This window comes from Trichosurus vulpecula, chromosome 1, assembly GCF_011100635.1.
Source record: "Trichosurus vulpecula isolate mTriVul1 chromosome 1, mTriVul1.pri, whole genome shotgun sequence".
Taxonomy (NCBI): domain Eukaryota; kingdom Metazoa; phylum Chordata; class Mammalia; order Diprotodontia; family Phalangeridae; genus Trichosurus; species Trichosurus vulpecula.
The window spans coordinates 378144593-378161747 of record NC_050573.1 but is presented as its reverse complement, the minus strand read 5'-3'; the positions used below and the strand labels follow the sequence as shown (position 1 = coordinate 378161747).

Sequence of the window (17155 nt, the reverse complement as noted above, 5' to 3'; positions counted from 1 at the left end):
TGAGGCAAGGCCTCAGATCTTGTTAGAGAATAAAATTGAGTAAAATGGATGGAACTTGGAAGCCCATGCCAGCTGGCACCGAAACAGTGAGCACTGCAGCAGGATGGAGAGTGAGCGTCTGGCATCCTGGAGCGAGGCGATCTGGCTGATTCAGGCTTGTCAGGGCAGCGAGTCCCTTCCAGGCCCTGGAATGCCACATGCGTGATATTGCAGTTTTGTGGAAGCACCAGAGCATTGTGGGTATTCTAGTGCTCCACCTTAAAGTCTTTAGTGAGGCTTGGGGTTTATTTTATTTCTTTATTTTTTCTTTCTTTCTTTCTTTCTTTCTTTTTTTTTTTTACTCTTGTGGCTTTGTAATGGAATAACCCCTGGGGTTTTAGTCCTCTTTAAGGCTTGGGTTTGAGTCCTGTCTCTAACTGGTTGACTGTGGGATACAGTCAAGCCAGTTAACTTCTGAACCTCAGTTTTCTTATCTGGGCAATGGGGATAATAATGTAGCTACCATGTTTATCTCAGGGTCGTTAAGAGGATTAGAGAAGATGTCAAGAATATTGCCAAAGCATTATATAAATAGCACTTACTGCTACGCTGTTGCGGTTGTTGTTTCACCTTGATCTTTAAAGTATTTTTGCTATCAGCCGTCATTTATTTGCCCCCTTTTTGGGTACATGCGTCTCCTTTTCCCTCTAAGTGTGCCTGAAGCAGGGGTTAGATTATTTTTTTAGAAGGACTTGTCACCAAGGAGAAGAATGTACACCTCTACCCTGCTAATGTTGCCCTGAACAAGTTAATTTCAAAATATTTCAATAACTTTGGTGGATCTCTGATCTTATTGACATGGCCCTCCCCTCCCTTGGTGCAGATCACCACTCATACCTTCCCTCTCAACTTGTATAATTTTTGTCTATGTCTTTCCCGTGCTTAGCACAGTACTTGGCACTCAGGTACAAGGACTGGACCTGTGATGTCATTGGCATAGGGGACTCCCAGTTGGGGAAACTTCCTCCACCCATGCAGTAGCATCTTCTTCGCAACTCATGGTCTTAGAGAGTTGACTAGAGCATGGAGAGGTCGAGTGACTTGTCCACAATCAAAAAGCCAGTATGCGTCAAAAGTAGGACTTGATCTCCTAGCTTTGAGGCCGGTTTTCTATGCCCTGTACTATGCTGTCTCTCATTAGAGAATTAATTGTACTATGTACAAATGGCACATTTGTTGTTCAGTCGTGTCTGACTCTTTGTGACCCCATTTGGGGTTTTCTTGGCAAAGGTACTGAAGTGGTTTGTCATTTCCTTCTCTAGCTCATTTGACAGATGAGGAAACTGAGGCAAACAAGGTTAGGTAACTTGCCCATGGTCACATAGCTAGTGTCTGAAGCTGGATTTGAACTCAGGTCTTCCTGACTTCAGGCCTGGTACTCTGTCCACTGTGCCACCTAATTCCCCTACAAACAACACATAGTAAACATTTAACAAATGTTACCTCTTCCCCTTTACTCCTCTCCCTGTCCCCCTCCCTCTCCCTCTCCTCTTTCCTTTATTTCTTCCTATTCCTTGGCTCCCTTCAAGACTCAGCTCAACGGCTACAACTACATAAAACCTTTCCTTATCCCCATCCCCTAATTTCATGCTCTACTCCCACTAATTACTTTGCAAGAACTCTGTATTTACTGATCTGTGTACATATTTTTCTCCAGTGTTACGCAGGCTCCTTGAGGGTACTCTTTCTTCCTTTTGTCTTTGTATACCGAGTGCCTACCACAATCTTTACACGCAGCAAGTGCTTAATAAATGCTTGTTGAATTAAATTTTCAAATGAGGAAACAGAAGCACAGAGAGCTGGTTTTTATGAGGATGCGTGTGTTCTTGCTCAGTCTGGTTAATTTCCCATCTCTCATACAGAAACACTAGGGATGGGCCAGGAGAGGATGGAATTTTCATTAAGAGTATAGGATAAGAGTGTGTTTGGAGTAAAGACAGGTTGATGCAAGCGGAACAAGCAGTCTCTGAGAGTGCCTTCCTCTTCCCCCAATCAGAGTGGATGATAGACTATTACACCTTATTATCTGGAATATGTGGTGTCTGTTAGTAACTGGAATAACCAAGTCCATATTCTTTTCTTCTGAGTATTATTGATAATGCTCAATATGTGACTAGTCAATTCTCTGGCTTCCGTTTTCCCTATCTGCAAAATAAGAGACCTGGGTCTAGATTATCTCTGAAGATCCCTTTCAGCTCACATATCCTATGGTTCAATCAGATGTTGAACAAGCATTTATTAAATTAAACTCGCTAGAAGCAAGTACTTATTAAATTAAATTAAATTAAACTTGTTAGAAAGACTCATGAGTTTCTTTCCTCCTTGCTTTATTTCTATCCAGATAACAAGTATGATATCAAAGTCTATACTGGAGATGTAATTGGCGCTGGGACAGATGCAGATGTCTTCATTAATATCTTTGGAGAATATGGTGACACAGGTAATTCCAGGCCATTTTTTTTCATGTTTTGGTTCTAACGTCAGCCTGGGCTGGCTTTAGTCAGAACACTTTCCAGCAAGCCTGGCCCACTCCATAAGGTTTGGTTCCAGTCTGCATGAAAGGATTCCAGTGTCTGCATGTGGAAAAAGGCAGAAGAGAGGAAAACAGTGCAGAAAATGCTAAACCAACCTGACAAGGAAGGAGACTTCAAGGCTGCACTTTGGTCTTCTTTGGAAAGCAGAACTCTCCACATAAAGTAGGTTTTTGTGGTCAGGATATGGGGCATTGTGCCCAATGCTTTTACTTCAAATGTGGATTACTCACCTTTTGGGATAAGGTATTACTTGACTCTTCTAAAATTTCTTACTATCACATGACCCAGAGCAATGCCGGTTCCTTTGTTCCCTGGCGCTGAGCTCACTAAGGGAGTCTTTCTCACTTGACGATGCAGTTTACCTTGTCAAACAAAGGTACTCTCTGAAATCATCTAAATTTCGTGCTTTGCTTTCATCCGAGATATTGGCGACATTATGGCCTACTCTATTCCAGCAGTTTGAGGATTTAGAGGTTTTCATGAGGTAGTCAGAGAGACCGATAAGGCAATAAGCCTTAATTATGGAGTGTTTTAGTCATACAAGAGAGGGCCTGAAGTTCAAAATGAGACACTGGGAGTGAGAACAGAGGGTACAGGGGCATCATTGCGGGGAGGCGGGTTATAGGGCAGACTATCCGAACCTCTTTTGTAGTAGTACTTTGGACAGATGGATGCACCTCCCTCAGATTTGGCACCTCCAGGTTTTGAGAAGCTCTCCATTGCTCTTCTTAGTATGTTGGATGCTAAGGTCCTTTATCATTTGTACAATGGGGCCTAGGCGTGGCCTTTTATGGAGATGGGCCTGTTCTTGCCTAGTCTGATAGGCTTCACACCTCTCATGTCACAAGTGGGGAGACACTAGGTGATGGACAAGGGAAGGGGGCCATTTCCATGAAAAACGTAGAGTGAGAGAGTGTTTAGAATAAAGGCAGCTTTCTGTAAATGAAACAAATAGATCTCTGAGAGGCCCTCCAAATCAGAGAGGTTTGTTACACTATCATATCTTATTGTCTGGAATATCTGATATCTACTATGACTAGACCCATGTGTGATATGGTGGAAAGTTCACTAGCCTTGAAATCCATCCCAGGTGGAATTTGAGGTACACAACCCAGGTCCAACAGATGCTCACTGTGTGACCTTAGGGAAATCACCTGGCCTCTCTAGGTCTCATTTTTATCACCCTTGAAATGAGGCTATTGACCTAGCTGGCTTCTAAGATCTCTTGGGGCTCTAATATTCATGATTTTGTGAAGAGTGTCAGTTAGCCATACTGAAAGCTTTGCTTTAATGAAGCCCTGAAACAGAACTATTACGTAGCTGTAGCAAATCCTATCTAAATCAGATTACATGAGGGGAAAGACCAGTAAAAATGGATAAACATTTTATGTACCTTTAAAGAGATGGAAGTTGACTGTTTTCAGAATCCTTGCTCTGCTTCTTAAACTACTTGGTGACCTCAGATAAGTCGTTTCTCCTTTCAAGGTTGCAGTTTCCTCACCTGAAAAATGGGAGGTTTGAGAAAGATGATGTCTAAGTTCCTCTAAGTCCTATGCACTTACTAATATATTAATTTATTCTAGGTTACCCTAGTAACACACTTTGGCATCTCTCTGAGACAGAGAAGCAATAATATACATGATTTCTGTGCATTTGTGGTGTTTCCCATTGTGCCTTATCTAGACTTTGTACTTCTCCCAGGCCTAGGATGGTGCTCTGTACTCAGTCTAGGTCCTTATAAATAAATAATAAATGGTGGTGGTTGTGTTGCTTTCAATGAAGTGTTATCTGCCAGTGGCCTGATATAATGACCGTTTGCCTGGTTTGTGATTAGTGTAGTACGATTCTTCTGAAGTACTTGAATATAGTCTGGTGAATGATCACAAATTCCACAGAAGGGAAAAGGAAGGGGATTAGCATTTATTAAGCATCTGTTATGTGCCAGGCATATGCAGAACACTTTACAAATATTATCTCACTTGATCCTTCTAACAACTCTGTGAGATAGGTGATATTTTGCTCCCTATTTTACAGTGGAAGAAACTGAGGCAAACAGAGGTTAAGTGACTTGTCCAGGGTCACATAGCTAGTAAGGGTCTAAGGCTGGATTTGAATTCAGGTCTTTCTGACTTCAGGCCCAGTGCATTACCCACTGTGCAACCAGCTGCCTTGTAAATGAGGTGTGAGATCTGCAGGTTTACTTGAAGGCCACCAGTCACTCACATCATCCCTGTCTTTCCATCTCTCGGCTGAGAATTCTGTTGAAGGACAGACCACCTCAAGAGGTGCCATCTCTACCTGTCCTGCCTAGGCAATGGGGTGTTCATGCTGCTCTGAGACCATACCTGCCTTCACATCTTACTTACTGAGAATTTGGAAATCTTCTTTGTGGATATGATTCAGGAAGGCACCTCTACCACTGCTTCTACCACTTCTACATAATCATCTCTTGTCTCTCTCCTTAGAGTTAGACTTTCAGAGCTAAAAGGAATTTTAACAATCATTTAGTCTGGGGTCCATAACTATATCTACTTTTCACCTCCCCGAAGACAGAAGGTAAGCATGGTAGAAAAGGCCAGGAAGGGGTTGAGTTCTGTGCATAGTGTGGGGGTTGTGCTGCTTAACCCTTTGTTACAAAAAAGAGGGAGAATTTAAGCCTCGAAGGATGAGTGAGGGTTGTATAGATGGGGTGGGGATGGGGATGGGGAGTGAGTTGGGAGGTGGGAAAATGTCAGGGAGTTGGGCTGTGAGCAAAAACATCATCTGCATGGTACTGGGATGTGGGAAAGGTTGATGAAGTTGGGCCAGGAGACTGGAAAAAAAATTTCATTTTTATTCTGACCATAATAAGCAACAAAAATACGAACATTTCCATATACAAAGAACAGAAAAAAGAGGATTATATATGAAACCAAAAATCTCATTATGTACAGTTTATTTTTGTAAACATTTATTCAGTTCACCATGTAAGTTCCAAAGCTCTCACTTGTCTGTTTCCCTCTAATTCTCTTCCTAATCTCTTCTGTACATTTTCTTTAAATGCTTCACAGGTCCTCATTTCTTTTTGGGGAGGGACATCACCATCACTAGCCCCAAGATTCTCCTTCTCTACCCTGCAGAACTCCTCCCTTTGTAACAAGTTAGCACAGTAAAGCAAAAGAAATTTATGTATTGTCCAGGTCTGAAAATGTGTTTCTCATCCTGCACCTCTGCTCTATCACCTCTACGTCAAGAGGTGGGTAGAATGCTTCATTATTAATATTCTGAAGTTATGACTTACCATTACATTTATCAGAGTTCTTAAGTCTTTCAAAGTTGATTTTTAAAAATTTTATTGTATTCATTGGATAAATTAAATTATTCTCTGATTCTGCTCACTGCACTTCGCATCAATTCCTAGAAGGCTTTTCAGGTTTCTCTGGGTACAAACCTTTCACATTTTTTATGGCACAATAATATTCCATCATATTCATGTGTCATAATTTGTTCAGCCATTCAAAAATTAATGGACATTTTCTTAATTCCCAGCTATTTGCTGCAACAAAAGTGCTCCTATGATTGTTTTTGCACATGAATCCTTTAAGTCTTTGATTTCTTTTTGGCATGTACCTATGTAATAAGTATCATTAGATCAAAGGGAGGTGCAGTGAGCTTTGTTTTGCTTTACCATGCTAACTTGTTAGAAGACTTTTGAGGTCTAGCTCCAAGTTGCTTTCTAGAATGGCTGGACCAATTCACAGTGGCACTAACAGTGCATTAGTGCTCTTCCACAGCCCTGCTTATCATCATTTTCCTTTTTGGTCATCTTTGCTAATCTGGTGAGTGTGAGGTAGAACTTCAAGCATTGTTTTAATTTGCATTTTTGTTATTATTAGTGATTTGTAGCATTTTTTCATTTGGTTGTTGATAATTTGCTTTCCTTCTTTTGAGAACTGCTTGCTCATTTCTTTTGACCATTCATCTGTTGGGCAATAGCTCTTGTACTTACCTATTTGAATGAGTTCATTATATAATCTTAGATATCAGAGCTTTATTAGAGAAAGCTGCTGCAAAGATTTTTCCAAGTTAACTGTTTCCCTTTTAATTTTAACTTCATTGATTTTGGGCAAAAGCTTCTCAATTGTATGTAATCAAAATCATTCACTTTACCTCCTGTGATTTTCTCTATCCCCATCTATTAGTCATCTAATTTGTTCACTATGTGACCTTTTATATCTATTGTATTGTAATGTATTGTAATATACAGTGCTAGTTGTTTGTCTAAATCAAATTTCTTCCAAATAACTTTCTAGTTTTCCCAGCAGTATTTCTCAAATAATGAATCCTTATCCTAGTAATTGGGGTCTTTGGGTTTATTGAGTGCTAATGTAATATATTCATTTGATCTTGTATATTATGTTCTTAATTTGTTCCACTGATCAACTTTTATATTTTTTTAAGCAGGGCCAATTAGTTTTGATGACTACTGATTTATAGTATAGTTTGAGATCAGATACTGTTGGGCCTCCTTCCTTCCCATTTTTTCCCTTGAGATTTTGCATTTTCTTCTACTTCAAATGAATTTTATTTTTAAAATTCTATAAAGTAATTTTTTGGTAATTTAATTTGTATAATACTGAATAAATAAATTAATTTAATTAGTTTTATAATTTTTACTGTGTTGGCATGGACCAACCATGGGCAATTAATATCACTCCAATTCTTTATATCTGCTTCTTTATTTACACCTGCTTCTGTTCCTGTAAAAAGTGTTTTATAGTTGTATTCATATAATTACTATATTTGTCATGGTAGGTAGGCTCCCAAAAAGTTAAACATTCTGTAGTCTATTTGAATAGAATATCTCTTTCTCTTTTTTGTTATTTTTTGGGGGTAATATGCAGAAAGTCTAATTATTTGTGTGGGTTTATTTTATATCCTACTACTTCACTGACAATACAAATTGTTCAAATTAAGTTTTAGTTGAATCTCTAGGTTTCTCTAAAAAGACCATTATGTATCATCAACAAAATATGTTTTTTTTCTTCTTTGTCTGGGCTTATTCTCTTGATTTCTTTTTCTTATCTGATTTTTATAGATAATATTTATAGAACTATATCAAATGTGAGTTATGGTAATCCTTGCTTTACTCTTGATCTTGTTGGAAAGATCTCTAGCATTTCTTCATTTTTTTTGGTCTTAGATAGATACTATTGAGTGTATGAAAGGCAAATGTATTGTATTGAATAGAGAGCTGGCTCCAAGCCAGGAAAACCTGGGCTTGAGTTCCACCTCTGACACATGCTAACTATGTGACTCTGGGCAAATCTTTTAACTTTTCAGTGCTCTTGGCAACTTCCAGAGAAGATGCCAACCCTCATTTTGGTAGGGGGACTTTTCTCATCTGATTGTTTCCAGTATACATGAAATTACAGATTTAGTCTATGTTTATCATGTTAAAGAAAGGTTCATTTATTCTCATATTTTTATTATATTATGTTTTTAATATAAAAGAATGTTGTATGTTTTGTTAAAAGCTTTTCCCACATCTCTTGATATAATCACTTAATTGATTTTTAAAATAAATATCATCTACTATGATAATACTTTTCTTAGTATTGAACAAACCCTATATTTCAGATATAAATCCAATTTTGTTATAATATAGTATCTTTTGAAAATTTTTTGTGTCTGTTTGCTAATATTTTATTCAATATTTTGTATCACAATTAATGATAGTGGTCAATGATTTTATTCGTCTTTTTCATTTGTGATAGAATCTTTTTTCTATTGTTGCCATTTATGTAACATTTGATTTAATTGTTCCTTGAATATTTGATTGAGTTCACTTATAAACCCATGTAATCCTAGAGGTTTTGTCTTTGGATGTTCATTTATAACCTGGTCAATTTCTTTTGTTTTGGAGATTGGGCTACTAATGTTTCTTTATTTCTTGTCCTGCTAATCTGAATATTTAATATTTTTATACCTAATCAACCATTTTATTTATCACTTTTGTTGGCATGTAATGTAGCAAAATAATTTTTAATAATTTATTTTGTTTCCTTTTGATTTGAATTCTTTTTTATTTCCATGTTGGTAATTTGGTTTTCCTCTCTTTAATACATTATATTAGTTAATGGTTTATCTATTTTATTAGCTTTTTGAAGGTTGTAGTTTTATTTGTAAATACAATTTTTCCCAAAAGCTTTGCTATTCTTTGATTTTTCAGGGTTTCTGGTTGTTTTCATTTTTTTTTTTGACCAGGAGATTTTTTTTTTTTAGATTTAGCTATAAGAATAATTTAAAATTACCCATCGGTGGACTGGTCCACTGTGATGCTAGGGAAGGCCTGATCATCAGATTTCTTTTCTTTGTCTTTTTTCATTTGCAACTGTTTACATGTGCACGTGTATAGGGGAACGGAGGCTAGAAAGTGAGAAAGACAACTTTGAAAGGGGGGCAGAAGACAAGTTCACGCTGGATGCACCAGATTTGGGGCAGCTGATAAAAATCACTATTGGCCATAACAATAAAGGTGGATCTGCAGGCTGGTACCTAAACAAGGTAGGTTCTTACCACTTGTCAATGACTCTCTACAACCTACAAGAGAAATTTTATACCCTTTAGCACAATGTTCAAGGCCTTCCACAATCTGATTGAATGAATGGGAGGAGAAGCCTTTATGAAGCACTTATAATGGATGAGGCACTGTACATTGGAGATACAAATACAAAATTGAGATAGTTCTTGTTCTCAAAACATTTACATTTTAAAAGAGGGAGATAGCACATATGGGATGGTAGTGTTTGAAGAAGAGTGTTTGGGTCTGAGAAATCATAGGGATGGTGAATGGAACCATAATGCCATCAATTGACACACTTTTTCTAGAAGTCAGTGGTAGTATTGATTCATTTGTTGTTTCCAGAATGAGGGAGATAGCTAAGGATAGGAGCAGAAGGTGGGGGGGTATATGAACAGGGCAGAGGTCAAGGACAGGGCTGGGGTAGATGGCTGGATGGAATGTGAAGTATGGCCTGATCTGAGATTAGTTAGATATAATCAAATAACAGGCATTAATTAAGTACTATGTACCATATACTGTGCTAAGTGCAAAGATAGAAAGAAACAAAAAAACAGTCTCTACCCCCAGGGAGTTTACCTTCTAATGAGGGGAAAAAACCATGTACATATGTAGGTATATACAGGATATAAACAAAGTAGATACAAATGGTTGGGGTGCAGGGATAGCACTAAGAAGCAGCACCTTCTACATGAAGCCTTTCATGCTTCCCCCTTCTACCAGTCTTCTCTGTTCCCAACTACCTTGCATTTCACTTTCCCTATGTTCTAGACATTTGTATTTATTCTTTTTTAGGTTTTCTCTACACACACACACACACACACACACACACACTCACACTTTCACACACACACATTCACACACACACACTCACACACTCACACTCATACATACACTCACACACTCACACATATACACATGCGCGCATGAGCGTACATACACACAGAGTCTGCTCTCTCTGATGAGGTAAGGAATATTTATCTGTTCTCCAAGACTGAGGCGATTTATTGTAATTCATCAGTTTTACTGCCTTTTAGTGTTGTTATTATTTATATTGGGCAGCCAGGTGACACAGTGGGTAGAGAGCCAGGCCTGGAGTCAAGAACACTCATCTTTCCAAGTTCAAATCTGGCCTCAGACACTTCCTAGCTGTGTGACCCTGGGCAAGTCACTTAACCCTGTTTGCCTCAGTTCCTTGGCTGTGAAATGATCTGGAGAAGGAAATGACAAACCACTCCAGTATCTTTGCTAAGACAACCCCAAATGGGGTGACAACTGAACAGCTGCAGTAGTAGAAAGAGTTTCCTTAATCCAGAATGCCCTGTATCACTGAAATCCCCAGTGTAGTGCCTATTTGTATTTTCTCTATTGGGGCATCTTGCTTCTATGAGCTTGACCAGCAGACAATTGCTAGTGTGTGAATGTACACATACATTTTCTAGCTATCCGTATCAATCAATGCACATTCACAAAGAAAGGGTAGCTAGCACTTGCAGTTAACTAAACTGTTAAATAGCCAAGATACTTTATATACCATTTGAGGGGTGATACATTTTCAAATGAATTGAGTAGTCACAGTCTTATGGGTCTGGCACAAGGCAGCAACTGAGATGGGCCTTGAAGGATGGGAGGAATTCCAAGTGGCAAAAACACAGAAGGAATGCATTCCAGGTATGGGGAGAATACATGGAGGAAGAAGAGAAAAGGATGAGATTGGGGAGCAGTGTGACTGGAACACAGAATATGTGAAGGCAAGTAGCACGAAATAATTTTGGAAAAGTAGATTGGACCCAGATTGAGAAGGGCCCTGGATTTCAGGGTGAGAAGTTTATATTTTATCCCATAAATGATGAAGAATTGCTGGAGAATTTTGAACAAGGGAATGACTTGGTAAAATCTGCACATTAGAATTGGGATTAGGCATCAGCAAAACTATGAAAGGATAAATGTTGACCTGTTATGAAACATATCTCTAATGATGAAGCTGGATTCTAGTAATTCACTATCCTAGGGAGGGGAGAACAGTATACAGCTGGTCTAAGGACAGGTGTTAAGCCTTCATTGGCCTTAGGGTTTGTATGTTTTCTCTGCCTGCCAATGAACTGGGAACCATTCCAATTCCTAGAAGTGCCACAAGGATTAATTAATAAATCTGCTACAAAATTATGTATTTTCTCTTTATTTGTTTATCCCCCTGAATATATCCCCTTAGTGCTTAGAAGTAAAATTCTAAAGAAGGATTCTTAAAATTTGTTAAATTTATATTTTTTAATTCAGTTTTACTTTTGGATCCCAATTCTTCCCCCTTTCCCACTGAGAAAGCAAGGAAAACAAAACACATTACAAATAGGTATGGCCATACAAAACAGATTTCCTTATTAGCCATGTCAAAAAAAAAAGAAAAAGAAAAAAATTGCTTCAATATGCATTCTGAGTCTATCATTCTCTATCTGGAGGTAGATACCATGTTTCATCATGAGTCTTTTGGAATTGTGGCTGGTCATTCCACTGATCAGTGATATTGTGTTTCAAAGTGGATTATCTTTATGACGTTGCTGTTACTATGTAAATAGTTCTGATTCTGCTTATTTCATTTTGCATCAGTTCATATAAATCTTCTCAGGTATTTCTGAAATCATCCTCTTCACTCTTTCTTATAACATAATAATTTTCCATCATATTCATTTTCCCTTACTTATTCAGCCATTTCCCAATTGAACTCCTCAGTTTTCAGTTTTTTGTCACCCCAAAAAGAATTGCTATAAATATTTTTGCATATATGGGTCCTTTTCCTCTTTCTTTCATTACTTTGGAGTGTAGACTTAGGAGCAGTATTGCTGGAGAAGGAAGGATTCTGTGTGGTTTCATTGGAGCAAGGTAAGGGAATTCAAGGAAGCTTCTTCTTCCATAGGCAAAACTGGGGGCAGGCTAAAGAATGAAGGTGGGAGGGCAGCTAGGTGGCGCAGTGAGTAGAGCACTGGCCCTGGAGTCAGGAGGACCTGAGTTCAAGTCCGGACTCAGACACATGACACACTTACTAGCTGTGTGACTTTGGGCAAGTCACTTAACCCCAATTGCTCTGCCTTCCCCCTTGCAAAAAAAAAAAGAATGAAGGTGGGAGCACTAAGAAATCAGAAATAGACTTCAATAAGCCAAGACCTTGAGCTCCTTGTGGGGGGCATTGGGAAGAATGGGGTGGCCAAGCAGAGTAGGTTATGTTTCTCTTTCCAGCCTTGACCTTTTCTAATGGCATCAATCTGACCTTGAGTAAAGAGGCCAAAAGGTCAGGAGAGGTGTGGAGGTCAGTATCAGATTAGGATAGAATTTTTCTCATAATAAGGTGTCATATAGAACATCTGGCCTTCATCTGTGCTCCCACATCTCCTGGGTTGTTTACAGTTGGGTATGTCACCATTTGGGGCATCTAGGTGGTACAGTGATTAGAGTGCTGGGCCTAGAGTCAGAGAAACTCATCTTCCTGAGTTCAAAAGCCTCAGACACTTATTAGTTGTGCATCCCTGGGCAAGTCATTTACCCCTGTTTGCCTCACTTCCCCATCTGTAAAATGAGCTGGAGAAGAATATGGCAAACCACTTCAGTATCTCTGTCAAGAAAACCCCAGATGGGGTCCTAAAGAGTCAGACATGACTGAAACAACTGAATAACAACATCATGTCACCACTTGGTCCTTCAAACCGACTGGGTCTTCCCAAGACCAAGGTAGTTGTCTCTCTTCTGCCTTGTCCTAGACAGCATCTAACCCTGAATAACAGCTTCTTTGAGGTGAGACATCAGCAAGGGTCTATTAATGCCAGGGTAATATTAGCATTCTGACTTATTTGGTGACGTTCTCTTTCAGCTCCTCCATTCATGGTGTTGAATGACTGATAATGGATTCTTTGCTTTTACTCTCCAGCATCTCACATTCTACTAGTTGGCTTGTATAGCTACAATTCTTAATCTACCATGTGCAAAGAGGGCTTAACAGAACACCAGTTCGTTGTCCAGGCTGACTACATTTCCTGACTCTGGTCCAAAGCTATAAGGGCACATAATTTTTATAGAAACATTTGAACCCAGATCCTCTGACTTAAGGCAGTAGTAGAGTTGGTAGACAAAACATCAATATAGTCTTTAATCTGCAATAATAGAGACATAGGGTCCAGGACTAGGAAGACAATGGTGCTATTGCACTTTGCCTGGTCAAACCACCTCTGGAGGATTCTTTCCAGTTTGAGGTACCACATTTTAGCTCTTCCACCATGTGCCATGTTGAATTTGGGTATATTTTAGCATTGATTTTCAATCTGTAGATCCCAAACGATGGTTGGACTTTGAAGCCTTATCTGACAGATATTTATGCCAGTTGCTTCTCCAACTCCCACTCCTAATGCTGTTGGCCAGAATTGGCGCTGTGAGGGGAAAATGGGAAAGTCTAATTGTCCACTCACTAATTGTCCAGTGACATCATTTATTACCATCCCCCATTATCTTCCCCACTGCAGGTCTCCAATTTTCAGGAAACAAAAGTAGCTCTTCCTAGTTGGAGTTTAGATGGGATGAGAGAGGCCACCTGTCTCAGGCTTGGCCTCATTTCACAGGGTGCCTGCTGTTGGCAGGAGCCACTGTGGATCTGGGCTGTGGCCAGTAGCTTTGTGAATTCAAAAACTTAATTTTATCGTTTCATTGGTGGCAAGCAGGCTCCAGTGGTCTGATTCACTAACCAAACCCACAGAGACTAACCTGCTACTATAGATATATCTGCCTTAAAAATTCTTTATCTGGACAGGGTCATCCTAGTGGGCAGATCCACTCAGAGGATTAAATTATAGATCAGAAAGTTGTTTGGTGACTCCAGAATTAGAGCAAAGGGAGATGAATATTTTAGGAAGTATTCCTTTTAAGCAAAAATCAATTTCACGTGTACAAAGATGGCAGAGGTGTGGGTGGATATTGGTTTGGCCGAAAAAAACCTGAGGATTTTGGGAATTCAATATGTCAATAGTATGAGCTGGTAGCCAAAAACATTAATATAGCCTTTAATTGGCAATAACAGAGTTTAGGTAGGCAACAGTGCTATTGTACTCTGCCTGGTCAAACCACCTCTGGAGGATTGTGTCCAGTTTGAGGTACTGCATTTTAGAAAGGACACTAACAAGTGAGAGAGTATCCAGAGGAAGGCAACAAGGATGATAAAGAACCTCAGCATTTCGCCATATGAACACTGATTGAAGGACGTAGGTTCAAATCCTGACTTTGCTGCATACTACCTGGTGACCTTGGACAGGTGATTTCATTTCTATAAGCCTCAGTTTCCTCATCTATAAAATAAGGGATTTGAATGAGATTACCTTCAAGGTCCGTACCTTCCAGCTTCAAATCTATGAACCTCTGAATGGGGAAATCCAGACTGAAGAAAGCAGGGGGTGGTGGGATGGGGGTGGAGAATGGGAACCATGAGAGCTGTCTTCAAGTATCTGAAGTGTTGTCGTGTGGGAGGGAATTTGGACCTGAGGTAATATAGTGTAGTAGATAGGCACTGGACCTAGAGTCAGGAGAACTTGTGTTCCAATCCTGCCTCTGACATTTTCTAGCTGTGTGACCCTGTGCAGGTGATGTAACCTCTCTGTGTTTTCGGTCCTTCATCTGTAAAATGGGAAGTGGATGGATTCAGTGACCTCCTAGGTCCCTTTCAACTCGAAATGTATGATTCTGTGTCTCAATAATTTATTCTGCTTGATCATGGAGGGCAAAAGGAGGAAGAAGAGCTCGAAGTTGGGAAGTGGAAAAATTGGCCTTCATGTCAGGAAAAAGACACACCACAACTTCCTAACAAATGTCTCCCAAAATAGAACAGGCTGCCTCTGGAGGTAATGGGTCCCCCTTCCCCAAGGTCTTTGAGCAATGACTGGATGACCACTTGCGAGGGATGGCAGAAGAGAGGATTCTTGTCCAGGAGTGGATTGGACTCTGAGCTCCCTTCCCATTCTGAGTTTCCGAGACTTGGTGTTATATATATTTATACAGCTTGATGAATTGCCCTTCTCTACTCTAGGGATATTTCTGTCTAATGAAGTGGGACTGATCTAGAAACAGAGCAGCCTCTTCCCTGGGCAGTGCTGGAGACACATTCATGAATGCTACCATATAACTCATTTTTTTTTCAGCGCTCCTTTTCTGTCACTGAATGCTTGAGTCATTGCCACATAACCTGAGAAAGGACGTGTTACAATTAATCTATTATATCTTATCTTGCATCAATTACTTGCATCAGTCTCAGAGTTAGCATCTTCCTCGTAAGGAAAGGAGAGGTCCCTTTAGTACCTTCACAGACCATTTCTCAGTGTAGCTTATTTCTGGCAAGATTTCCACAAATGGCCAAATCTTATTTATTTAGGTGAACCCTTGTCATCTTTAATTTCATAAGTTTTGATCTTGTTTTGATCTTGTCGCTAAATTCTGGGGGTCCAGTCTATTTTGAGTCTCAGCTCCCTACGTTTTTCCCCAATTATTCTCCTCTACCCATTCTAGGCTCTGGCCAAACTGGACTATTCTCTCCCCTCTCCCCCCCATCCTAAACCCCCTTGAGCTCTGCTAGCTCCACTCAATTGGTGGTACTGTTTCCTGTGCCTGCTATATCATCCCACCCCCTCATTTCCTGTTGAATTCCCACCCCTCCTTTATAAGCCAATGCAAATAGCATCTCCTTTAGGAAACATGACGTGATAGAAGAGAATACTGGATTTACGACCTGGGTTCAAATCTTGGCTCTGCTACTTACTACCTGTGAGACCTTGGGCAAGTAGCTTAACCATTCTTAGCCTCAGTTTCCTTAACTGTGAAATGGGAGATTGTATTATTTGACTCTTTCAGCCCTAAACCTGTGATTCCCTAAGATGATGCCTTTCCCTCCATTGCATAGAGAGCTTTATTTTGTAGTTCTTGAATGTGCTTGATGTGTAAATATTTCATATTATAGTTATCTTTGTAGATATCTTCTTATCCCTCTACTAGGCTGTAAACTTCAGGCAGGTAAGGGCTGTGTCTTACCTAATTTTTTTAATCTTTCCCAGCACATAATAGCAGTGTGCTGCCTACCAGAGGTATTAAATGTTTATTGACTGGCTAAATAACTAAGCAGAAAGTGAGTTAAAGAATATACATGGCAGAACTTTAAAATCTGTTCCAATTTGTTAAACTCAAGTTTCATGGAAAATGTCAAACCAAATTCCTCACATGTTAAATTCATGATTATGGAGAAGAGCAATGGTTTAGATAATAGAAACAACAGATAATTAAAAATCATTCACATTTGGCTTTATAATGTGTAGCAGGAGATATATTTTTTTAGTACTAGAATTACCCTTATAATTATGCTTTGCTTAGGTTAACAATAAAGCAAGTTTGTATTTCCAGAGCACAGAGCAGAAAGAGGCAGGTCAAATGCATCAAGGGGGAAACCTGACTGGAAGTCTTAAACATTTACCATAGAAGATCCAAAAATGCTGTCATTTGAAAAGTGGATAACTGAGAGTTGACTATATTCTCTTCTTTCTTCCATTCTCCCCCATCTTCCAGATTATCATTGAAGACATTGGGAACAAAAGAAAATATGATTTCCCACTTGACCGATGGCTGGCCCTAGATGAGGATGATGGCAAAATCCAACGGGATATTCTGGTGGGAGGTGCCATAACCACAGGTAAAGATTGGGGAAGGAGGATCATTGTTAAGGTAGAACCAGAATCCCTGCTCCATAGCCACCATCTCATGATAATCAACAAACAGGCAAAATGCTTGCTCAAAGACATTTATCAAGCTGTGCCAAGTGTTTGAATGTCTTGATTCTTTCATTACATGTGGAACGTCAAAATACCCCTATCAGGATAGCTCCACAGGATCAGCTTGATGATCTCATCAGCCCAGGTCTCCATCTCTGGTAATGGCACCATGACTGTAAGAAGTCACTCAGAGATGGGGGAAGAACCCTAAATAGTCCAAACTTCCTTCTTATTTAATT

The 17155-nt window shown here is 39.5% G+C and overlaps 1 protein-coding gene across 1 annotated transcript in view; it reads left to right on the top strand.

The window, feature by feature from the left end:
* The window catches only part of LOXHD1 (lipoxygenase homology domains 1), a 235433-nt gene that overhangs the window by 70991 nt on the left and 147287 nt on the right, over positions 1-17155 (top strand). Inside the window, exons 5-7 of the mRNA XM_036746173.1 lie at positions 2381-2479; positions 8971-9119; positions 16714-16837. Of these exons, the coding sequence (XP_036602068.1) occupies positions 2381-2479; positions 8971-9119; positions 16714-16837 (372 nt within the window). The remainder of the gene's footprint in view (positions 1-2380; positions 2480-8970; positions 9120-16713; positions 16838-17155) is intronic.